The sequence below is a fragment of the Taeniopygia guttata genome, chromosome 15, assembly GCF_048771995.1.
Source record: "Taeniopygia guttata chromosome 15, bTaeGut7.mat, whole genome shotgun sequence".
Classification (NCBI taxonomy): domain Eukaryota; kingdom Metazoa; phylum Chordata; class Aves; order Passeriformes; family Estrildidae; genus Taeniopygia; species Taeniopygia guttata.
This window is the reverse complement of record NC_133040.1, coordinates 6922184-6948967: the sequence shown is the minus strand read 5'-3', so window position 1 is coordinate 6948967 and position 26784 is coordinate 6922184. Positions and strand designations below refer to the sequence as shown.

The 26784-nt window shown below is 40.9% G+C and overlaps 1 protein-coding gene across 1 annotated transcript in view; it reads right to left on the bottom strand.

Annotated features, from left to right (window-relative positions):
* Positions 1 to 24716, bottom strand: part of ZDHHC8 (zDHHC palmitoyltransferase 8) — a 109742-nt gene extending 85026 nt beyond the window's left edge. Inside the window, exon 1 of the mRNA XM_030286006.4 lies at positions 24473 to 24716. Coding sequence (XP_030141866.1) covers positions 24473 to 24576 — 104 coding nt within the window. The 5' untranslated portion in view covers positions 24577 to 24716. The remainder of the gene's footprint in view (positions 1 to 24472) is intronic.
* Positions 24717 to 26784: the final 2068 nt, after the last annotated feature.

The following is a 26784-nucleotide window of genomic DNA, read 5'->3' as shown; positions in this document are numbered from 1 at the left end:
TATTCCAGGCTGTGAAATTTTTACACTATACATTCCTGGAATGAGTTCTTTTAGAGGTAAAAAGTTGCCATTTGTTTCCGCTAGAAAAAGGGATGCTTCCTTTAGCTGAACCACTTTGTGTTTGCAATATAACACTCCAGGGTGCGGTGACAAACTGTCTAACAAGCACCACACCTACCCGTGAATGAAGTCAGTGTGTCCCAGCACACACTGGGTGTGGCCAGACTGGACAGCCTCATGTATCCTGTTGGAAGTTATTACTTAATGAAAACAAGCATCAACTGGGGGCAGGGAGGGTTAAGCGGTGCTGAACTTCAAAACAACTCTACACATACTGTACCCGGCATGGAAAGACAAGGAAGCAGACAGAAGGATCCATGTGCATCATTTCCATTTGCAAAGTTTGCCAAAAAAATCCTTTCCTAAGTGTAGACTATGCAGACTTTTTCTTCCTCCTGAAGTCAAAGCAATTCTCAGTTTGGTATTGGAGATAATCAGGTTTAAAGTTTATATGAAATTTAGAAAACAGCAAACTCCTGACACACAGGGGTTGAACTAAAAAATCTCATGATTATGGAAAGGGTGGCTTGGCATCTTACAGAATACTGTGCTTCATTCTGGAAGTTTTCTTTCCAAGAAAAGTCATCCCATGGTAGAATTATCCTTCCCTGAACTGTTCCTCTAGCTCAAGTTCCAACAATCAAAATTTGAACTCTTTACCCATAATCCTACAGAGAAAAGAAACAGGACTCCTACTAGAGCAACAGTGATTTAAAACTTGTCACTGTTTCACAACACACGTTCTCAGTCTAAATGTTCTTTTTCAGTATCATAACATTTTTCATATGTTTACACTTGAATCAATGTAATAGTGTCAATTTTAAGTGGTTGCTTAGAGCAATAATTATGTTTCAAAATAAATGGTCCAAACATTTTCTCCTGCCCTCTGGGAAATGAACAAGCTTTAAGAAGATGGCTGGTTGCTCAAGCAGCCAGGAGACACGGAGGCGACAGCTGTCAATACAGACAGAAACCCACAATTCTCATAATGCAAACCGACAAACATTAGGATATAAAGAAGTCTAAATATAAATCAGTTTGATTTATTTTCTTCCCAAGCTTCTTTCTTGCTATAGAATAAAGAAATTTTGATTATACTATTCCAGAATGGAATTATAACCACTTTCCCAGCAGCCAAGTCCTCCCATTCTACTCCTGTCCAGCCTTCCCACTTCTGCTACTAACCCCAGCTTGATTCCTGTGGGAATAAAGTTCCTTTCTTAATAATTTTTAAAGACTGGAATTTCATGGAACCCAAAATGTTACCAGATTTTTAGCCTGTTCAGTCTTCTCATACACACTACATTTTTTTATTCTAAAAACAATTCTGAAGATTTTTAGAGAACGTAGGGAATTACATTTAGACAATAAATTATTTATGCTTATCTCAAAGCCTGAGAGACATAGAGTTTGGCTTTTTCTTTTTTCCCTAATCCTTAAAAGTACTGGAGGAAAAAAGGTATCTTAAATCTGTGCAGTAGGACTTTTAGGACACAATATCTTCCTTGTTTTATTGTGCCACAAAAACATGGTGATTACTCCTTTTCCCCTTCCCATCAGGGACTGATTTATTTGATTGATGAACAGCTTTGCCTGTAAGAATTTGAAATTCCAGTTATTTCTGCCTCAAATAGTTGCCATGCTTGTAATTATTTCAAAGAATAATAATTACTTTCACCCAATCTATTTGAAGTTATAAAAAATCCACCAGTTTTTGAACTCTAATCCACAAAACCACAACTTGTAAAGTCATAAAGGATTGCAAAAGAGTCAAACTTGTGAAATATTAAACATCATGGAGAATGCAAGGAGGCCTAAGGTTTTGTTCCTAAAATATAAGACATGTATTTATGATACTGCTTAATACATCATACGATCCCTTTTTAGAAGTGAGAGATGGAAACATCCCAGATCTTGCAGAAATGTGACCACAACAAACTGAAACCCATAATTCTATTTGTAAAAATAGACTGTAAGCTAAGATTAATAGACTTTACTGTAATTCCTGGGGAAGCAAGCGTTTTTCTGAATATTTCTGCATGCAGTAACATCTTTTACTTGCTCCAAGATTGCTGTGATGATTTTGACAATAAAGAAGAAAAATGCATTTAAAAATCCAGATCAATCCAAGGGAACCCAAGTTATTTATAACCTTTAAACTTTTCCACTTTATAGATATAATATTGGATTTCTCACCTTTCTCAGACTAATAATTGAGTGAGAAAAAAAACCCAGCCCTAAGCCAAACACTTCTTTTTGCAACTTGACACTGCAAGCTCATATTCACCATCATATTTTTTAAATACATTAAAGTGACAACACTTTAATGTATAAAGGCAAGGGCTCAGAAAATTGGACTGCTGGAATAAAACTGTCCATGAATCTTTAAAGCCACTTGCATGTAACAAGAAGGCCAAATTTAATCTTTTTACTGCCTGTATTCCCTAGAGGGCTGCTGCTGCTCTGCATGCTGGCTGAGCAGGTACTGCTCAGGATCACTGTACCCCACCAACATGTGGCCTCGGGCCATACTCGCTGCATGCCGTGCACATTCTGTACCCAATATAGAATTGTTCTCCTTCTGGGATGTTCTGTTATAATTAACTTCATGTGAGTGTTTTGCTAACATCAGCATTTATCATTTTAACACCCCATGAGTTGTTATTATCTCTCCATCTCAGCTGGATTTTGCAGATGGGAACCCAAAACGCTGTGTGTCCCCCAGAACCTGACTTTTCAGGGACCTTGGCATTTGGCAGACAGTGAAAAGGGCACTGCCAACATAACGTGAATTTGGTATTGCTCAGAGCTAGAAGTTCAAGATGACACTGCTCTGCAAACAAACCAAGGCTGCAGTCACTGTGAGATGCCTGAAAGCAGCTCACCCAGGGGCTCACAGGCTCTTTGCCTTCTCCTGTGCAGCTCCCTGACTGCCCACCTTAGAAGAACTGAGAAAACACAGGACTATTTCTGAAACATCTGATTCTGCTCTCATTTCTGCTGCTTGCAGGTTCCAAGGCCTGGGCAAAGAGTCCCACGTCTCCTCCTCAGTGAGCAGAGCTGCCTCTGCAGGGCAGTGCAGAGGCCCTGGGCACCAGGTCATGTGTGAGGGTTCACCTGTGAGGGTGAACATCAAGAGACTGTAGCACTCTGCCATGAACACAAACCCCACTGCTCTTGTAGAGGCAGAAAAGTCCAAGCACAAAAACAATCCTGTGATCCCATTTCAAGTCCCTAAGTTTTAGTCTCATTGAACTTGAAGATTCTGATAGGCAAAACATTTTTTTTTAATCATTCTGCTTTAGCCTAAGCATACAAAATCCCCTCAGTGTGAAGTGTATTTCTTCACCCAAATGGCAAATTTCACTAAACACAGAACTAAACCTAAGGCCTCATAGTGCAAGTGTTGGGGATAATTACGATTAAGGTACACTGCAACCTGCAATTTAAATTTCAAAGCAGTGATTTCATACACAAGGGAGGCTAAGAGCACAGGTTCACAACAAATTGATGCCAACAGCAGAGAGAGCACAGAACCAACCCTCTCTGCTATTGGCTACACAGGAGCTGAACCACAACAGCACACCTGATGAAAGCCACCATCAGTGCTGGCACACAATGGGTGTAAAGGGACACCACAGGGCTATGGTCTGGTAACTTTTTCAGAAGCAGCACAGGGTAAGTCACCTTCTGCAATCATAAGCAATGTCCCAAAAACTATCACAGCTTTTAGTAATTCCACTAGGTGCTTCTGTCTTCCACTCATGTCAGAATCCATTTCACTGCTTGAAGTCTTGCTTTCCCATGTTTTCCATCCTATTCGCATAGTGCCCAGTGGCCAGCAAAGTTAGACTCACAGCCTACATATTTTATCTGTTCAGTTTCCTTACTTTTGGAAGATTTTCAGATGGAAGCCAGGAAAACAAGTTTTAGAGACAGGGAATACTGACCAAGGGCTTAAGAAGCCTCTGAAAGTACTTGCTTTTAAGAGGACTATATTACAACTACTAGTTTTAGTCCAGCAGTATAAAGCTGGACAGTTTTTGATCCAGTGCAAGCCTTGGTGGCAACACAGAAAGCTCTGATTTGGATAAATGATCTGCACTACTTTGACAGAGTTAAATAAATACAGAAGCTAAAAAACAGTAAAAAGAGTCATTAAATAATACCTTGGATCTCTTGTCTCATTAACCTATGAGAAACCTGGGAATGTCAGACAGAAGGGTTCCCTCTCCGAAAGTGTTCAGTTTTAGAAGTAGTACATAGCACAAACAGTGGCTTCCTACAGCTTTAGTCATCTCATCTCCAGACAAGCTTGCTGCTCAAATGGGAGGACAAAGAGTAGAAATTACAGTGTCACTTCACACTGCTGTGGCTCTCTGGAGCTGTGTACTCTGCTCCCTCATGCCCAGGTGCCAGCCCCAGCTGCTGCAGTTTGAGGGCCTGCAAATGGAGCTGCTGTGAAAGGGCACACCTAGACTCTGAAGTCCTATTCAAAGAGTGAGGTGACAAGGTCTGCAAAAATTGCAAGTCCTTTATTTTAATTAAACACATGCAGATCAATAGTCACTCTTCTAGATATGCATAGTCTTGAGTTAATTAAACCAGTTAGTTCTTTTCTTTCCACAGCAATCAATGAAAACCATTTTCATTAATTAGCTCAATGGCATCCTGGTTCTGAAGAGCTTAGTATAAGCTGAAGCACTGAACAAGTAGGCAATATACAGGGGAGAAGAAAACCCACATGTCTTTAATCTGTGGAGAGGAATTACTTAATCTGAAGTTCTGTTTGCTTTCCAAACAAGGCTATGCTGAAAATAACTATGGGCCATAATATCCTTTTTTGTTTTCAAAAGAACACTTGGCACAAGAGTTTATCAAGGCCAAGTCCTTACTCCCTTTCACCACAAAGGAGATAAAAAGGACAGACAAACTTCCAGAAAGTGAACTGCACTTTTCATTAAGAACATAACTTTATGAGAGTGTGCATTTTCAAGTTTTGTAACTAGAATATAAAAATCATACAGTACACACTGGTGATCAAAGAAGCTACAAATTACAACACAGAATTTCCAGTTCTGCTCTCCATCCATGCTAGCAGCCACTCATGAAGATTAGTTGTTCACACAGCTACAGGAATGAGACTGGTAATCACTGTAGTGCAGTTTATCACTTTTTTTTGCAGATGAAAGAAAATGAGCAAAAAAATTAATTTGTTCTTTACGTATTTGCTGTTCAGTGACAGACTAGGTATGAAAAAAACCCATATTGTAACTAGGTCTCCTTTCTTGTCTTAAATACCATGACAACTTCACTTCTTTGCATTATTTGCTCATTCAAGTATTCATAATTCTTTCAGTATGACACAAAGAGACACATCAGTTCCACTAAAATTTCAAATACTCTTTTGTACTACCTTAAATCAATGAAATTGCTTGTATACAAAAAGAATTAAAGTCACCAGCAGGCACATGAGAGTCACTTCATTTTTCTAATGTATATTAAAATAGCTAATGAATGACAGGCTTTTTATAAAGCTTGGCATGTGTGTAAAAAACGTTTAAGCCTTAGGATCTGATTTTTTATTAGCCTCTTCTTTTGGACCTCTGACACTGCCCACCTGTCTCTGGTCATTCTGGATCACATTTCACCCCAGAAACAAAACAGGAGACAGCAGGATAGACTCGCTTTCTTCCTGCCCAAAGACTTCAAAGGAAGGTCTCTCATGCCTCATTCCTGGGGAGCAAAATCTCCCTTCCAACCCCTGAGCACCTTTCTAAAACTGCCAATGCTAAATGAAAATCCAGAACAGTGACCAAAGCACTCAGATTCACTTTACCTCTCACTGTCTCCTGCAGGTTTGTCCTGTAAGCCAGCAAAAACCACTATTGTGAGGAGCAGCACTGTTGAAAAAGCCCACTGGTTCCCTGTCACTCTTCACCAAAAAGTATTCATTTGGGCCTCACCTGCTTAAGCAAAACCCCTCAGGTGAAACAGGGGTAGTCCAGTGCACCCCAGAATGAGACAACAGGGCTGGGGCATTGCCAGGTGCTCAGAAAAGGCCAGAAACCTACAGTGGAACTTGGTACACAGGGATCATGTTTGTCTGCCTCGGGAAGCTGCAATTCCTGCTTGTAACAGAGTAGGTTTAAGGTTCCTGTGAGTCATGCCTCAGCAATACTGCCCTTCCTTGCAGCAGGTGCTGCAGGTGCCAGCCAGGGCTGTGCCTCAGAGGAGCTGCTGCTCTCTGAGCAGTTTCAGCACAGGAAAGAGGAAGGAACATAGTGAGGAAGATGAGCACTTTGCAGCACATAGCTGAGCACTGTAAAGCCCCAGACAGACAGTGGGTGGTTACAGCACACATAAGGACATTCCTCCCCAAAGTGCTTAAACAGTCTTCACTTTGTCAATAAGGAACAGGAATGTTCTTCGAAAGCCCAGGATGAATTTGTTACACGAGCACTTTTATGCTTTGCTAATAACTTATTGAATGAGCCAGCTAAGCTCACTACATACAATTTGGGCTTCAAATATTCAATATACTCCTGGCAACAACTCTGCTACATACCAAAGGAGCTCCTACTCCAGCAGATATTAGCTCCAGTTGTAATTTTAAAAAGTAATTCATTAAAATGCTGTCATAGTATGATAACAATGTTTTTAATAACCTGTAGATCATTTAAATGCCTATATTCTTTTGAAATTCAGGAAGATTTAACTACTGTCCATAGTACACAGGGCTGGCCAAAATTCTGACAGAAGAGGTATTCTATACTCCAAATCAATTTTCTTCTCCAGTCAGCCTTTAAAGCTCTTTCCTAATATTAGCTTTGCGACTGCATGAGATTTTAAAAGTGAACACAAGAGAGGCACATTTCAGAGGCATTCTGGAAAAGTTTTGTTTCTTCCAAGAGGCACTGAAGCAAAATTCTCTATACTCTGTCAGTGAACTATCAGCTGCAGAAGAGCTTTTGCAGTGGCTTTAAGATTTGGGAGAGCAAGGGAAAAGGATGATCACTCTTCTGTATCATCCAGGCTGCGAGAAAGAGTTGAAAAGTTCAGTGATCTGAGCCTGGACAAAAAAGTGATGGTGAGCACCAACTCCTTGCAAGCCATGAGTAACTGGGGTAGGAGGATACTCACAAGGGCAGGGAGAGCAGATGTGACAAACTGGCTTTTAAACCATTTGGAAACAAATTGTGACATTAAGCAGCAAGTTTGATTTAAACAACTCCAATCTTGCACTCTTGCAGGATTATCTGTTCAACACTGAGAATAATTCTTATGTTTCAAAACAAACTCATAATTTATGTTTCAATCTTTCTTCCTGTGTGGAAGATATTTCTATCAGAAATAAAACATTTCCAAAACTGTCTTCCAGTTAATGAAGTCTTTGTGCATCAACCTAAAGGGATTTCCTTTGGGAAAGAAAATGTGAAGAGAAGGAGATTAAACCTACTGCATTAAAGTGGATTGAAAGCCCATCAGCACAGTAAAGAGCAGCTTATATCTCACTTATATTTGCTCCAGGCACTCACAGCAGAACTATAACTTCAGTTCAATGTAAATAACACTATTTTCATATACTTGTATTTCTTGCATCTAAAATATTAACCATATTTCAAAGTTAACCTGGAATTCATGCTGCACAGGTAGTCAGCAAATTAAAATAATTTCTCATCAAGTCATCAAGCTTAAATACAGATGACCTAATGCAATTGGTGATGTTCACTTATCAACAGGTGTTGATAAGTCTGACTAATGAGCACCACAGTAACAAGGATCACTCTATCATGTGTTAAGGAAAAACTGCTGCTGCAACTTAGCTTAGGTGGCAATAACTATTATTGCAAGCCAGAGTCTGACACAAATACATATTTAGAGTGCACTGGCTTTTTCTATCCGGCCATGAGGCACTGAAATCTTAGAGAGGAGCCTCAGCTTGTTAGACTGTGCTATAAACATACTTCCAGCAGTCTGGATGCTGTACCAAAATAAACAGAGGCATTAAAAGCAGTTCTCCAGTATTTTTAAAGGGGCCCAGGAAGGACAGTCAATTTGGTTTACGCACAATGTGTTACTGTTGGGCATTATTTCTAAATTAGGGGGGGAAAAAGGCTGGTAGACCTGAGCAAGTATGAGAGGATGGGCACAAGCCACCTCTGTTCTGGCAGGGCAAAATGCACTGTTGTCACACTACCAAGTTAAATGCAGAACAGCGTCATCTCTTGACAGGTGTATTATGAGCAAAGGCAATTATGATGGAGTGCTTCAGGACAGGAAAAGAGACAACTGTGAACTGAACTGAAGCTTTAGTGTTTCTGCTCTGGAAACTTCATTTCTCAGTTTTTGACCTAGTCACTTTTCCTGACATTGACAGAAGATGATTACTTCTCCTTGGCTCTTCCTATGTAGTCTCCAATAATAGGGTACAGCTGCCAAAGTTACCCAAACATATCCCTGTAAAACTGTGGTAAATGTTTCACATTTTGTCCTTCTACTACATGGATGTTAGTGTGGGCAGTCACATCTTTAAACCTTTTTTAGTCCCTGGAGAAGAGGCAGCTATTTTCTGGAAAGTTTCCCCTAAAAATATCAGCCCTATAACCAAACCCCAGTATTTAAGAGAAGTTAAAACTAACCTTAAGTTTTCTCTGGGATTGGAGGAAGGGATAAAGCTTTTCAGGAGGCAGTCAGCAGCAATGCAGTTGGCTCGTGAGGCTACACAGAATTAATTACCTGATGCCAGCCCCTGGTGTGGGGACATTTTCAGCCACAGCCTCCCACTAGTGAACCCTCCCCACCAGCAGCTTGTAGAGCACAAGAACTGATGGGCTCTGTGTCCTGTGCTTGGCCTCCAACAACCCCCAGACCATGACAGAGAAACTACAGTGGAACATGCAAATGAAGGATCCTCAAGTCACAGCTAAAGAAGCCACATTAATGTGACTCATAGAATCACAATGGAAATTCTGAGGAATTTCATAAATCAGAGTCAACCATTGCTGCACTCTGACATTCAGCAATTTTCCTGAAGAGAGATTGTGAAGCGCTACTAAAAAACAAGTTCACAAGCAGAAAAAATGGGCAAATTCATTTTCCTCCCAACTTGTTTGACTGACCTTGAGGTACCGGTGGGGACGTGAAGGTCAAAACCATATTGTTGGTAACAGTCTCCTTCTCCTGTATGTCAAGACTCATTTAAATGTAGAACTGCTGGAACATCTGTGTAGAAATGTTTCCTCTTTGGGTGCCAGTTTCCAGACGCTGAGGGCTGCTGGGGGGCTCTGTGAGGGAAGCCCTCAGCCAGGCTGCGCCATCTTGGGAAAGGGCAAAACCTGCACGGAGTGTGGGGAAAAGTGTGAGGAATGTCCCTGGAGAGAGGGGAAAAGTGTGAGGAATGTCCCTGGGAGTGGCTGTGCTGGATTCCCTGGCAGCCAGCACAGAACAAATCCACACTGCAGCCTGTGGCAGAGCCTGCGCTGAAGCAGGGGGTATTTCCTGAGGGAACACGGCAGCGAGAGGAACCGCAGCCCATGGAGAGCCCACATGGAGCAAGAGAGGGGCTGGAATGGACTGACCACAGCCGCATTTCCCCTCCCTTAGCCCTGCTCAGGGGCAGGAAGAGGTAAAGGAGTTGGGAATAGAGGAATGAAGCTGAGCTTGCAAAAAACAGGGTGTGAGGGGAAGGCGTTTAGGTTTTATCTTTGCTTTTCATCGCCCAAATGTAACTTAATAATTATTAAATTAATTTTCCCAGAGTTGAGTTTGTTTTGTCTTTGATGACAACTGGTAAGTGACGTCCCTGTTTTTATCTCAACCCGTAAGGTTTTTCATGCCATTTTTTCATGCATTTTCATTTTCTCTGTGAGGGGGAGAGTGCCAGAGTGGCTGGGTGGGCACGCGGCCAGCCGAGGTCAGCCGGGAAGGGCAGGACAGAGGGAGAGCTCCGGATGGGAACTGGCCCAGGCTGCTCCATGCTGGGCCGCAAGCAGCATGAAGCCCTTACACAGCAATAACTCTGCTTTGTAGCCATGGCTCCAGCACCTGGAACAGCCTCCCTGCACAGAGTATTTCCAGCATCTCTAGCTATAAACCAGCGATTCGATAGGAAACATAAGCAAGCGTGCATTTAAACTGCTGTCAACACCAACTCTGATCTTTCATGCTGACATTCACTACCCTCACAATCCAAGAGTGAAGGAATGGATGGAGGAGTGACAGGTCTCACACAGAGCACTGAGGAAACAACAGCTAAAACAAGGGAAAAAAAAGGAAAAAACTGCACTTCAAAGCAAAGAAAAAAAAAAAAAGAAAGATTATTTCATCAAAAAACAGGCAGCCAGATTTTATTAATCCTGACTGTACTTGCAGGATCTCCAAAGGACTGCAGACTAGTGTACTCCTTATGTAATTCCTGCCAATCACCTCTTCAAGCCAGAGACACCAGACAGAAAAGAAAGCACTCTTAGAAAAAAAAAAAATTAAATGGGGGAAAATTCAACTTTTTAGTTTTAGATTCAATAAGATACTGGACTTAATGAGAATAGAGGGAAAGGAGATAAGAATCAAGAAGAAGTAAAAAGAAAAAAGGGCAAAAACCCAGCATTTGTTTTGAAGACTGTTTATGTAAAATTGCTGCTGACCATGAAATGAACAAAAGCAACAGGAAATAAAATATTGCTCTATCTAAGTGCCATGTTTCCATGATAATATGGAACAGCATCATATGCTGCAATGAAATGTTTTAGCTGATCATTTCTTGTCTTTTTGGCACTCTGCTGACACACTTTTAAAGTGTTAATTAAAAAAAAGAGAATCAAATCAACACTACAAATTGGATAGATTTGTGCCCTACAAACAGTCTCTTCTGACCAGTAATTTGTGGAGCTGGGGCTCAGCCAACTTCCAATGAATCTGTGGAGAGTTTCCAGCAAACTGTCATCGCAGCAGGATGCAGTTCTTGATAGGGTGATCATACATGGCAAGTGAAGTGAGGCTGAACTGTCACTAAACAAGTCTATTTTATTGTGCCTGAACCTTCCTTTAAGGCTCACCCAAATATGGAGATTGACAGCTTATATCCAGATAAGCATTTATACCATAATGCACCTAACATCCCATGGTATCCATATGGAAAGAAGCTTTCTGGATGACTGTCACGCTGTGGGAGAACAGAAAAGAACACTGGACCAGCCACAGCTCTAGAACACAAACACTTTTTTATATTTACAAATCAAATAGGCCATGACAAGAAACCTGAACATGCAGTACTTTCCCCTCAGGGGTTCTGACTTCCTTCCCTTCTATTTTCTTTCATTTGAAATAAAGAATTTTAGATTTGATATATGTGAGAGCATTTCAAGTGTGTCTAGTGCAGCACTCATCCTGTATTCATCTATTGCTAATATTTTAGAAGGCTATTTCCAATATACAGGTAAACAAGCACAAAAACAAAGCTAATCTGCATGTGGAATACTAACAGTAATTTGGAAATTCAGTGTAGATTCAAGATCTCTTGACTTTTGAGAGGTTTCTGCTCTCTGAAAATGGACCCAGTCAAGGCTAGGCAAACACAGAGTAAGAATCAGCAGTCTAAGCCTCCCTTGATGTACCTTCTCTCCAATAGCCTTCAAAATATCCCAGGTAATGTCAGGAAAGTGATAGTGAAGTGTTTGTGTACTCTTGGAGAAAATAGAAAATTCCTTCTGTGTTACTGCCATGGAAATCAGAATATTCCTTCTCACCCTGCAACTTCTTCCTTACATACATAAAATGGGGGGGGACAGAAATAAAAATCCTTGCCTACTGCACAATAATTCATAATAGCACTATTTTATATTCTCCTGTCTTTCCATCCTGCCCCCTACCACTTAAATGGGTGCAGACTGCAAATTGTCTGAAATGTCTTCTAAAAGAGATAATTTACCTTCAAATCACTGTTTTCTGAACTCAGAAGAACAAAAAGAGTAAACAATACATTTTTAAGATGTACAGATGAAGCAGATTTAAGAGAACTGACTTTCAGAGAGAAAGCTCAGTATTTCCTGAAATCTAGAAAGACCAACTTGAAAACTAAGGAGTGAAGAGAAGCATCTGAAAACTAGAAGCCACTGGAAAAGCTGATGGAATGTGTTTAGATATCTGTTGATGGGACTGAGAAGGCACAGGTATAAAGCAATATTGCATATTTTCCATCTGAATCACTTTGCCAAATTAACTGTTAGGCTGCAATCTTTCTGCTACCTCTGCCCTTCAAGCAAAGTATTTGTCCCAATTAAGACTTCAACCAAAATGATTCAGATGTTTCCAAGAGGAAGCTGAAGAATGTTTTTCTTTTCTCCTGTTGAAAAGCTCATCCCTTCACAGCTACAGAACAGGATCTTGTCTTGGGCCACAGGCAGCCATCTTCCAGAAGGGTAAGGCCCAGGATGTGTGCACGCTTAAGGCTGCTGAAGGAACACAATCAGCCAAGCCAGGAGGACCAAGAGCCCTCCAAAGGATCTAAACCAAGCATGCAGTCCCTTGGATACCTTGGAGTAATCACTTTGCAGTGAGATTCTAATGGACAGATCAGGAGATCCGATTCAGGTTCTAGCTTTAGATGGGCTTCAACCCATCTCAGTAATTCTTACACAGCTTCATCAGGTTATGTGAGCAGGCACAGTTAAGAAGTGAGAAGGAAACTAAGAGGCGAGATCTGGATTAGATGCAGGCTGTTGAATTAACTATCTCAATATAACTGTAAGCTTTTTTATTAAAAAGGAAAATAAATACCTTCCAAAAGAAGAGGCCAAACTGGGACTAAAAGACAGAATGTATACTAAAACCTCAAGTTTTCTAAGTGAGGAGTTGGCAGGACTCACATGCCCAGGGGAATCAATCCCACATCAGACATGCAAGCATGCACTCATCACACATGCATAGTGTGCTGCTTTGTAGACTTACCACAACATACACAATGTCAGAAGCAGCCCAAAAGAAATGTATTTCTAGGGGAACCAAGGAAAAAACTGGCAAGAAGAAACACTTTTTTAATGATGCCAAGTCGATATTACACTCAAAATAGCTTTTTCTCATTTCCAAAACAGTTGAAGCAACAAAAATAAATAACGTCACTCTCAAAGACACAAACAAAAGCATGAAACATATTAATCACAAAAATGCAGGATCACTGCCTCACTCCACTAAACAGGGCTCTCTGTGTTCAGAGAAGGACAATGTAACTGGCAAATTGCTACACATCTCTTTCCCTTTTGACCAGCCAGCAACTCAGCTTACTGTTCTGGAGCAAATAAATTCACAAAGAATACAGAACTTCTTAGTGGGAAGAAGATAGAAATGTTGGTCAGCTTCTTTGGTGAGGATGCCAAATATGTGTGAGTCACAATAAAGACAGTGGCCCACTGAGAGCACTTACAGTGTCAATACAGAAGAGTTGTTTCATCAACCCCTAAAAGCCATCCCAGCTCAACAGATAGGATTAGATTCTGAATTGCATCTTGTAAGGCCTCTACTCGGGCATTTCAGAAGGGAAACAAGCAGTGGATCACCCTTTGTGAATGTATGGGGCAAAAAGGCTTTATCCACCTGAACAGACTGAACTGGAGATCACCTGTTGAGAAAGACAGAGAATAGCAAAAATAAAATTAAAAAAAAAAAAAAACCAAAACCAAAAAACTACCAAAAAACCCAAAACAAACAAAACAGTACAAGAGACAGACAAAATGCAGCCAGATAAGCCCATGAAGATCCAGAGTGATGGAAAAGACCAAACGTAGGAAGTGAGAGATGTGTCCTGTAAAGGGCTCATAGCTTAGTCCACAGCCATGCCTCCCCCTGAGAGGTAGAGTGGCTGGAAGCAGCCACTCGGGACACTTAAAACCCGCATAGTTCTCCATTTCCTTCTGCTGTCAAGTGGCTCTGACAGGCAAACCATGTACTTGGGTTATGCTAAAAGTCACGGGTCATGCCAATGGGCTGTGACAGCAGCTATGACATTTGGGGTCAACACAAGCCCTGGGGCCAGATTCTACAGAGGATAAAGAGTCTTATGTGGGACATGGGAGGTGGAGAAAGTATGTGTCTGGAAACCTTTTTCAGGAGCACTCTAGGGCCCAAAATTCACAACCTCTCAGCACCCACCACAGGAAGAATTAAAAATACCCCATCTAGACATAAATGTAGAGATGATAGCTGGCTCAGAAGAGCATGTCTCTTATCAGATATGAATTATAAATCAAACACAACAGGCTAGAGGAGGAATCATTAATTTTTCAGTTCTCAAACCATAGATATCATGTTTAGCTCTATCCCACTAGTCATTGTAATACAATGCAAGAAAAATTACTTGCAAAAGTAACTAGTCATTGCAGAATCACATACAAATAAAAGTTTAAAGACTACAATGTTACCATTAAACTTTTAAAGAGAGACAACAAAGCTTTAGTACATGTATTCCTCTATTCATACATTCATGCAGTATTCAAGAAACAAAACAGTCTCGCTGCATGATAGATGGCCCAAAATGACATCAGATAGAGTAGAAACTGTAGAATTAAGCAAATCTTCAGAAGCCCTCTCTGAAAGAATCATCTCCATTGAGTCCTGGGCTGACAGGGCTTCAGCCTTGAGTTGGCTCATCTGTGCAAAACTTGCTGAGCACCAGCACTCCAGTTGTGTAGTGCCTCTCCGCCTCTGTTTAAGAAGTAAACAGGGATCATAGCACTGATGACCTTATTCACAAGCTGCACTAACAGAGACCAGTAGGGATGGAGACTTCCTAAGGAGAAGAACAGCTTTGCCCCAGCAAAGTCTTCTCAACTGAAGCAGAGAAGGAAAGCAGTTTTCTAACCTGTTTATAATCATCAGCAGGCCAAATTCAATGCTACATATAAGACCTTGTATCTTATTATCACTGCAGTCTATTTGTCAAATGCCTTATTCTAAAAATACACAAAGATGACACAACCAGAACCATTTCATTTCAAGGAATCAACCCTTCCAACATTATAAAAACCTGTATCTGCCTGTCCTCCTCCACTGTCCACCAGATTCTTGACAGCACTGCTCATACAGACTGGCTTTGATGTCAAAATTCATAGATTATGTAAAATGAGGGAATATTCTCAGCAGAGCTCTGCCAAGAAGAGTTGAGGTGGTTTTTATTTTATTTCTGATTTAAAACTATCTAGACATGTATTAGAAGTTTTGCTTCACAACTTAAAAAAAAGTATCACATTGATCCAATGGCTGCACCCAGAAAGTCCTGTTATTTTAATACTGCATGGTCTTTGCACTGAAATTTTTGTAGCAGATATTAATTTCCTTTTTTGCTGCAAATACTACAACTTCCATACATGATTTAGAAGTCATCTCATCAGATTCAAAGGCTTCATATCTCCTTCTGTTTGACTTGTACTGTGTATCAGAAAGCAGCCATTTTATATACCACTTTCTACAGAATTCTCAAAACCTAGTAATTAAAAAAAAATATAGTGCCTGTTGATGCTCTTACTGTTTTTGCCACAAAGACTCCTTAGCCACTTACACAAGATACAGTATGTGCAAAGAGCTTCAAAGAGAAAAGCAACATGGGAGACTTACGCACCACACAACAGAAAAATGAGACAAGAACCTAGAGATCTAGGGTTACTGGTCAAAGCCACAGGTCTGAGCACATGAAGATGACCATAAAGACATCCTCAAAGCCCTGCCCCATCACTGTGCCTTGGAATGCTGGAGGATAAGCCAAGTTAACAGTGTGGTTCCACAGGGAAGTCTCGAGGCAGTGGCTCCCGAGCCCAGTGCCAGACACAAACCCCAAGGAGGGAGAGTTACCCACCTACACAACTCATGGCTCCTGCTGCTTGGAGCCAGGAAACTGCATCATCAAATGCTGGGGCTTGGTAAAACACAGGAGGCAGTTCAGCAAGCTGCTGACAGCAGACAAGGGTTAACCACAGCATTATTAGATCATAACACATCTGGAGAGTCTTATTGCTGGGGCAAACATTAATCTCCAGAAAAAGCTAAACACGCAAAATGAGATCCCACTTATGAAGAAGAATTGAAAGGGAGGTTATACACAATGAAAATAACCCTAAATAACTTTTGAAACTGAACTGGCTGGAAAGGGGGAGAGGAAGTGTTTTTCCATAAGAAAATACCTACCTCTCCTTGCTGACTGGGATCAGAGTAAGTGGAAAAGTTTTAAGCTGAACTTTTCCATTTTGAAGCATTTCTGTGATTGACCTAAGTTTAATTTAAAATTATGCTTGTTTATAGAAATGTCCAATCTTTCCTTATTCCCAGAACTGTACTTAAATTGTGTTGATATAGATATTACATTACATTATTTCCCTGAAGACATGAATAAGAGCTAATGTAAATGCCAATTTAGTTTTAAGAATCCTTGGAGAGTAATGCTTTGTCTGGCTTTATTTATGAATACCCTTATATATTTACGCAGTCTCAAGTTTGCTTTGTTGGGCTTCAACTTAAAAAGTAATTTGTTCATTTAAGAATATTCTGCAATTAGTTTTGTCTGAGTGTGTATCAAGTTTTTCAGGAGAGTAGCCATTTCATGGTGCACACATACACTGGAAACAGCTGCTTTGGTGTTTAAGATTTCAGATTCAAGAGATATTTTCCTTGCACCTGGCACCTCTGTCTTCTGTTGCTTGATCATCTCAACACACAGCAGCAGAGTACAGGTATTTCATAAGGATTTCACATTTGAATTGCACAATTTGTGTTTACACTTCCACAAAGAACCATGGTAACCACTGCAATATCTAAATATGGGTTACTGTACAATTTATTCCATAATATCCATCCTGAGAAAAACAAAGAATCAGGTACCCACTAGTGTTTGCACAATAGTTTAGAGTGCAGAATTTTAGGCACTTTGGACAGCTTTGAAGCTAGTCGAGCTAAATTGCATTAGTAATTGCAAAAAACCAATCACCGACTAATTAAATCCTCTTTCTGGATACAGATTACTGGCTGAAGATTTATGTAGTAGACACTACACTGTGGTGTACTCACTGGAATTAATTTTTCCAATCACCAAACAAGGATTTCTAAAATTGCCTCTCCATGGTAAAATAAGATCAAGGCTGAGTAGGTTTTTCCAATCTATGGTATTATTTGCAAAAGAACAATACAGAATTTCTATTAAAAACTGCAGCATTTCTGTCTCAACCCCCGTGCCTCTTTCAATTTCATTAGCTGCTCCCAATGACAAATGATCAACTAATAGTATCTCTGTAACAGTGCAGCCAAATTGAACATTACTCTTGGATTATAGAGAAATAAGTGTTGTATCTATTGGCTTGAATCAAAGGACAGTAAATCAGTGTTCCACTTCTGCACTGATTACACAAGTGTATCTCGTGTAGCTTTTACAATACTTCTCTCCCACTCCAGTGTGCATCTCCTTCATGCTCTAAATTGGCTTCACCACTTTACTGCTGTATTTCAGACATCTTCCAAAGTAAACTGAAGAAAGCTCATGGTTTCCCCTTTGTTTGCCTTGAAAGGTTTCCTTGTAGCTTATACACTATGTGAGCAGTGAAATCCTGTTCCGGGTCATCTCTCACAGGTCCTCCAGGGATCCTCACACCACAGGGCTCTACAGCTGATTTCAGCTGAGAAGTAGGTAGTAGCAGAATAAATTGTTTACACAATAATGTTATGTGTATAATTAGTGACTAGCCCAGGTCATGAATTTCAAAAATCAGATCTCCAAGGTCACCACGTGTATTTATCTCTCAGTTTAAGTTTTTTGGTTTTGGCAATAACACTCCTTAGTTGACATTACTAACAAACCAATCGAGCTTGAACAATCTTGGAGAGATTGTTTCTATTTATAAAAGGATACACATGTGGCATACTTCGACAAACAAGGACAGTATTTAAATTAGCATCTTGAAAGGACTTCAGAAAAAAAAAAAAAAAAAATTGCTTGTATATTCTTGTACAAAGGCTGAGAGGCCCACCCTGATCTAATTGAGACACTCTCATTCCTATTTCCATATGACCTTAATCTCTGCTTATTAGGAGAAATAGAAAGGAGGTTGCTACTGGCATAAATCACACACTGAGACTATATCAGTAGCCCATGTACAGCAATAACTTCCATTCCAGTAGCTCTTCTGCCTTTTTCAAAGTGGATTTCCAGTGAGCACTGAAATGCCACTGCAGTGGCTGCAGAAAGCTCTGCACCCACAGCCGAACATGTGTAGCCATTTAGTGCCCTCAACAATCATGATTCTCCTTTCTACTTTCTCAAACTACAAAAAAAAAAAAAATCCCACTAATAATATCAGGTTTTTTCCCTAAAGGAATGGATTTTAATAGCTTTTAGAAAGGTCCTGTATTGTGAACTTTGCTGTTGGAAGCAAAGACCACTGCCTTTAGAAGCAAAGATCACAAAATCAACTAGCTAAAACCAGTAAAACTGTGACTTCTTAAAGCTTTAAAAAACAAACCCAAAAACTTTTCACACTACAGTTAAATATATTTTCCTGTTGAGACTGCCTGTCTTATCTGGAATGACAAGTTTGTCTAGATTCTATTTCCAAAAATTTTATAGCAAGATGAAATTGCCACAGCTTAAAAGGACATTTCTTTGTCATAACCAAAGTAAATATTTTTCAGAAGCTTACAGACATGACAACTGAGATGACTCAGGTCAACCAGGCAAGCATTACTTCTTTTGGATTGCAGGTAGAATGGACAGGAAAAACCTGCCATTAAAAATGCATTAAACATGGAAAATGCTAAGGTATCTCAGGAGGTCAAACTGCACTGCTTGAAATCAGTATGTGACTGGGAAGTCAGTTTTAAAATTCACCTGATTAAACCAATGCACACTTTTTTGCACACTCATTTCCCCCTGTACAGTGTCACCAGCATGGCTGCCAGTGAAGCTGCTCCCTACCAGTTCCAGCGATTTCTTGGTTTGGCATATGGAAAGCAAAAAATAAAGAAAAATTAGAACTACATTAGTACTCCAAATAGTAAAGAATGGTGTGGAAAGAATGTCCAAGGAGGGGGGAATTTGTTCTCTTTCATAATTAGCATTACCACTATCAAATGGACCCCTGGCTAGAAACAGACAAGGTAGAGGAGCTTTGTGCTCCAAAGTTTTCAGAATGCCAAGGATATCCGATATGACCATCTGGTTAGGATGGGGGGAAGTGGATTTGTGGAGTGGCAGTGTTTCCATGTGCTCTCATACAGACCAAGACCACAGCACACCTGGATCTCCTGGCATCACACAGCACAAGCAGCTGCCACCAGAGCTCTCCCAAATCCACAAGCAGCCTTCAGCAGGTTATTGGGCAGAAGCCAAACTGGAAGAAGGATGTAAGACCCCACTCTAAGGCAGAATTCATGCGGTCCAGCAGCATATCAGGATAAAACAATCTGAGCTACAATTTTATCTTTATTTTCTTTATTGTGCATCTACTTCTCAGCATTCAGTTCTATTTCCTCTAGGCTGGTATAAAACACACCTGTATTACAGATGAAGCTTCATAACATCTGCAATATACATTTTAAATCACATTTTGTCACTTGATCTAACTGAAATCAGAACACTGAACAGGCAGAAGTGAACATCTGCACATCTGGAACTAAATACTGTAGGCAAGGAAAACATCTTTGGATACAAATCAAATTCACTAAAGCAAAGATGATCTTCTATTAGCTTGGCCTTTGCTAGTGACTAAAACCGAAGTGAAAACAGCAGACTGTATTTTTCCCTTCGTGAATGTCATGAGAGGAAAAGATATAACAGATAGTTCAAGAACTCTAGGCACACATATCATTATATTTTCATTAACTACCATCCAGGATGGTTATGATAGTTTTAGACTTCAAAGTGCTATTACCTGTTTATTTTGAGGCTGTTCCAGTGCAGGATCAGATAACTGCAGGAAGGGGGTAGTTCTTATGATTTGAGAGGTGAATGTATCAAAAGTGCATCTGGATTCATACATGTCTAACTACAGAAATGCTGAGTCTTTCTAGTTCATGAAATGCAGTAAACATGATATATAAATGTAGGGGGAGCACCAATTTTTTAAAATATTCATTAACCAAAGCCAGGCTTTCCTCCCTGTTAAGGTAAATCCAGCAGCCCTGCTATGGAGCACAGTCTACCAGCCATTCTTCCTCCTCCTGCCATCTGAGCAGCACAGATTTAGGCTATTGCTCTATTTCCATCCCTACTGCGACTTCAACTTCAGTTGCTCTTCTACACCAATTTATCACTCCTCAATTGTTTCCTGAAGGCTATTGGTATTAGACTCCCTGTGCCACAGACTGCATTAGAGTGCCAATTGCAGGTATTTATGGTGTGTATCTATGATTATCTCCCATTATGACTCTTAAGAACAAAGTTGTTCATATTTCAGTACTGACTGAGTTTTCACCTTATTTGTGCTTTCACTTCACCCAGAAAATTACCCATTTTATGATCCCATTTAAAGAAATAATATACAGCACTGTTACTACCATTATATCAAAGAAGTAGTGGCACCTAGACCTTTGTTATGAATTACATGTTTCCACTGTATTTCAAAGATGCTCAAGAGGCTGCATGCTACAGAAAATAGTCTGAAAATGGGTATTTTATGAGGAACTTCAGGCCTACAATATTCAGTGAGAGAATGATGAGCTTTTTTTCTCCTTACTAAAATGAGCCACAGTTTCCCCTTAAAACCATATGCTTTCAGCTGGCTGTGTAATCTCCAGACACAGGCACTGCAGCTGCTGAACTATCTCAGAAGTTCTCAGAACCAACACCTACAGCAAGTAGCCAATTTAAGGAGATGAGAATTATTAGCTCCAGAATAATTATAGAATAATTTAGGTTGGAAAAGCCCTTTTAGATCACCAATTCCAACTGTTCACATGTGATATTCTGCTTGCTGATAATTAAGCTGCATTCTCTCCTAACATTGAAGTTGCACAGCCTAAAATAAGGTGGGAAGTTCTTGAAACTCAGGGTCTTTGAATGAACACAATTAGGCCCACATCACAGCACTTGGTAGTTCAAGGCATAAGAGCCCAGACTTCACTGAAATAGGTTAATTGCTACCTCTAACAAAAAGTCTTATGAGAAATATGAAGAAAAAATTATTTTGGTAGAAATAAGTTCAAGTTTGCTAGAACTGAATCACTGGATTTATCCTATGTTAAGAAGAATTAGTTCTTCATTGCACCATTTGATTTGCTCATATAAGTAAATTAACTTAATCATTCTATACAACATTATTGATAAGTTCCTTCATAATGCTTACAGTTAATGCTTATTTACTCTCCCACTGTGACAAATTAGACCACCTACTCAGACACTGTATTTATTACTGAAGGAACACACATGGAGTGCTAAAAGCCTGCAATAATACAACTTCAATATTTAGTTGCCTTTCCAGGCAATAATCTTGATAGCTAAATAGTTTAGTTCCCCTTCATAAAACCAGAAGAAATATAGCAGTGGTACAGCGAATCCTAAAAGCTTAGCTGATAAAAAAAAATAAAGGAGAATCTAAAATGGAATTTTCCTGAAGTATAACAGTACCAGTGATCAGCACCATGATGAACTAATAGTGGGTACTGTGTATTTCAAACACTCTTTATGTGCTGCTTTTTAGCAAAGGTGTTTGGAAAAAAAGCTAAAAATAAAGACCACATTGCTAAAAAGCTAACCCTGGCCTTCAAGTTCAAAGAGCTTTTCATCCAGCAGAAGACACTCATAATGTGTGGCATGAGACCACAAATGTGTCTAGGGAAAAAGCCAAGTCAGAGGCTGTTTTCATACGTGTTACTCAGAAATGTTTCCAGTGCCCTAAAGTTTATTTTTTCTATTCAGTAAGTGGTTTAAAAATAGTTATTATTCAATTTTTCCATGTATATTATCCTCTATTATTCAGTTCCATTGTGCTGAAGTTGCTCTAATCCCTGACATCCCACTGAGGTAACCTGCACCCAAAATTTGATAGGAATCCCGTTCACTGTGACTTTCATTTTCATTTATACACAGGTTACTTCATTAACAGACAGATCAGCCTTAGAGCTTAATGACATAAGTAATTAATAAACACATATGTAAATCTTCATCTGATTAAGTTCTTGTGGTATGACAAGCAAGCATGGTTTGTATCAAAAGTACTGCTAAAATTGCTAAAACAACTTTAGGCCAGTGTTTCAACTGCTGCATATCAGAGCTCTATCCAACATCAAACGAGTCATACAAATCAACACACCTGAAAATTCAGGACCATCTCAGCCTTTAATAACATATCACAACAAAAAGATCTTCAGGAGACAAAACATTGCTTGTGGAAAAAGATAAAAAATTGAAAAGCTCAGGAAAAGGGAAAAAACCCACTGCCACACAAAAGAAACTAATCTCATGTATATGGCTTGCTTTGATTCCACAACAAAGATAGATTTTACTAACACTGCTCAGAATGAAAAACAACATCAATCCCATACAAATTCATCTGAATATTTCTGAATGGACAGGACTTCAGATTCTGCCTGACAACAGTTGCTCAATTATGTGTTACTTTTATTACACACAAACTTGGCAACAGCAGAGAACGTATGTCTGGGACAATCCTCGAAAAATTTACTAACACTTCAAGATACACAGGCCAAGTTACAATATGGAGAGATCCTTAAAATACTTCATTTTGAATGTAATTATTCACTGATAACAGAGGGAGCAGAATGAAGTTTCAAATTCGGTAATAGATTAAATGCAATTGCTTCTTCTGTACAAATTGTAAAATGAACATCTCAGTTGATGTCCTGGTGCCAAAAGGATGTTTCAACAACTGTGTTACCAGGAAAGTCTTACATCACTAAGCAATTTGCAGCTCTACACTGGAAGTATCATGTGAAAACAAACATACAGCTTCCAAAACAACCTTAGCATACATCCATTCCTCAAGCAGCCAGAAAAATAAATTCTGGCATTAAGGCCCCTTTTTTTTTTTTTTTTTCCATTTCATATTCACCACTCCAGTGTCAACCAAGTTCATCACAAAAGCCAACTTCTGTCCTGTGTTTACCAAACTATAATTAGACCACCAAATGATGAATGATAGGCTGATACTTGTACTAGCTCTTGAGACTTGACCAGTTCTTGAAACAGTGTAATATCCTGAAAGGATTTATCCACACTTCGTATCAAATGCACTGAAAACAAGCAATGAAAAAATCAACGCACATTAAGTCAAGAGCAAAACTCAGTGTCAAAATCTGTTCCGATTTAAGAAACTGTTAGACAAAACAACATTTACGTTTTATTCTGAAATCCTACATTGAGATTACCATACCAGTAACAAGCATTTTGAAACATCGAGAATCATATCACAGCCAAACCACAAAAGATAATGACATAGACACATACTCCCACTCTTATAGAGCCTTCTGCTTCCAACAGCTTCACTGAGCTCGGTTAAAAAATAGCAACGGCAAAACAAGGAAAAGAGTTTCAAAATAAGTAAACCAATAAATCTTAATATGCAATAGCCATGTTTCCACCTTCCCGAAGGCAGCTTAGTCAAAGCTCCTTTCAGAGCACAGTTTTGTAGCATCTCTGGAAATGAACACCTCTGCAGGGAGGGTGCTGCTACCCCCGCACAGGAAAGGTTAGCGAGCGACAGAACTCGAGTGTATGGAGGGGGAAACAGCCGAAGCACTACAGCACTCACATATTAATATAACTACAGGAGAGCTGCAAGGCGACAGCCACAGCTCCATTCTGCATTTAAGGGAGAAGGGAATAGAACAAGAAACAGAGAGGGGAAAAGTTTCCTCATCTTTCCTTGAAGCAAATGTAAATTTGTTCATTAGCTCCTCAAGCTTTCAGGAACAGTTACATAAAAATATGTAAAATCGGTAATGCTTAGAATAGGATTCCTTCTACTTCAAAAGGCTGTGCCGGATAAGCCCTGAGACCCGCGAGAGACTGACGGAGAGGCCAGCTCTCCCTGCCGGAGCAGAGACTCCGGCCAGCTGAGGCTCAGGCTGGGCTCACGCCTGCCGGCAGCGGGGCTGGGGCTGCCTTCCTCTCCCGTGCACAGCCCTGCACAGACGGGCGGAGGGGCTGCGGGGCTCTGGCATCTCTGATGCACACAGCCGGCAGCTGCGGGAGGCTGATGGGGTTTTACGTGCCATGAAATGGTGGATCTGACTATCGGGCACATTTTATGATAGGGAGAGATCGTGAGCCTCTGCAAAGCAAATCCGGGCAGGGATAGCAGGAGGCAGGCGGGGAGCAGGACCGGCAGCGGCAGGGCCTGCAGGACTGTCAAGCCCAGCCGCCTCCCCCCGCCGGGCCGGGCGGCCCCAGCCCGGGTCCCCCCTCCGCCAGAGCGGTACTTACGTGAAAACAAAAAATAAAGTAGTCGAACCCACTAATAAGGCAGCTGCTGTGGATACCGGGATGTATTTCGTAGGTTTAAACCTCTTTCCAGTGCTGCTGGGCATCCTGTAGTTTACACATCACTATGTAAATCCAACCCGAGAGGAGGGAGCCGGGAGGATGCGGGTCCCTCCGGCGCGGGGAGAGCGGGACCCGGGCGGCTGGGAGGGACAGCAGAGGGACGGGAGCAGCTGACCTCCAGCACAGGAAATCCCACCCACACCGCCCAGCCCACTCGGCTGATGTCAACCAGCCCCTTAAGGTAGCGCTGCGGGGAGATGGGAGCGGGGCGCTCGGCAAGGCGGCGGCGCTGGGGCTGCTCGGGCCGCCCGCAGCGCGGCAGCCCTTGCCGACGGGGGGCCCCCAATTCTGTGCTTTCTACAAGACAGCTCCCCCCTCCGAAAAGAAAAATGGCAATGCACTGAGCTCCACAGGCGCTGTGTGGGACGCCGAAGCTCCGGTAGCAGCTCCCCGAACTGCGGGGCTCTAGCGGGGCTGCGGACGCGCCTCCGCCGCAGCAGCCGCGGAGCGCTGCGGTCCGCGCAGGGAGCGGCTCCCAGCGGGGCCCCGCAGGACAGGGCCAGCTGCAAGCGAATCCTGCCGTGCTGGTTCAGGGAATAAACCCTGCTTTTCATTCTGCTACACCCAGAGTCACAGCATCAAGGAAACTGCTGCACTCTGCCAAATTGAGCTGATTCCAAGATCCATAACTGAGTGCAAACATAACTGAAATTACACTATACTCTGTTCTTTTAAAATCTATCCATTAGCATCCGGACGCAGACAGAAGAGGTAATTTAAGGTAACAACAGAAAGTTCACCGAATCAGCTTTCCCAAGAGCAGTGCGAGAATGGCTCCTCTGTTCACACTCGGGGGCACCACCCAGCAGCTCGCCTGTCTCAAGGAAACCCTCCGATGGGAAGAAGGGTTTAGGGCCATTTGGAAGTTTGGAAATCAAGACCAGGAGCTGCATACATCCCACTCCCTCCCTCCTTTCTTTTTCAGCTAATCCCTCTTCTGCAGCTGCCAACATGCAGATAAAGTAACCCCTGCCTAACACAAAAGCCACATTTGCAGCATCTGCTGGGTGTTGTTAAAAGCAAGCTTGCCCTAGAAGGCAAACACTGCAGTGCTGTTCAGAAAGGACATTTGTAATTTCTCATTTTAAGAGACTTGATTAGTTCCACAGTCCTGGAAGTCTTAAGAACAGAACAAGTAAAACCCGACCAAAAATCTGTAAGGGTCCTCAACTTTGCTGTTTGCAAAAAATACCCCCACAACCACAAACCAAACAAAAACCCAAATTTTGACCATCAGCTTTAACAAAAGCAAAGCCATGAAGTTCCAGCCTGAGGATATATGGCTATGTGAAATCTAAGCTTTTGCTAACAACTGCCCTTCAAAAAAAAAAAAAAAAAAAAAGTCTTATCCAAAAGGGACTAAAGCCACAAGGCAACTTAAAAATAATCTCCAGACTTAGATTTTTGAGGAACAGGAAGGAAAATATCTACCTAAACTTAGTTATTTTTGCATGCTTGGGGGACAATGTTTCCTATGCTTCACTACCCCTTGTCATGCCAGCTTATTGGAATTAATTATTCTCAAACCCCTTGTAACTAATTAAAAGGTCAACAATTTCACGCAGAACCAGGTTCTGCATATGAAGGTGAAAGGCTTCAGGTGCAGCTACATGAGCATGTTAAATCAGATCAAAGGCACACCTGGGAAGCAAATCTGTCCATCACCTCCACTTACCAGGTCTGATGTGTATTGCTGAGTGGTCTCCCAGGAATCAACTGGGTCTCTTTTCAACAAAACTGGGCTGGAAGATCCATTTCAGGAGCACATCTAATGCTCTGGGTCACAAGTTAGTTTAGCACCACTTGCTCGACAAAAGCAGAGACTTCATCACTTACATCAATTTAATCAGCTGCCTCCTTTCCCACTCAAGGGAAAAAAAAAATCCCTTTTCTTCCCATTCAGTTTGGGCAAAGAATTTAAGTTGCAAACAGAACTCTGAATGATTTTCTAGTGATATTTTTATTTTAATCTAGAAAATGTTATCCTAAGCAGATTATAGACTGTCTATGAAGTTGAGTGAATGTCCTGTAATGGACAACATTAATTTCTTGAAAAATAGTAAAGAAGTTGTCTCCCAAGTGATAGTCATATCTGCATTTTTAGCATGGACCTGCAAGCTTCCTTTCTAGGTGAGCCACAAAAGCATCCTGTCAAGTTTCTAGCATAAACTGGGAAGCAATAGGCACAAGTT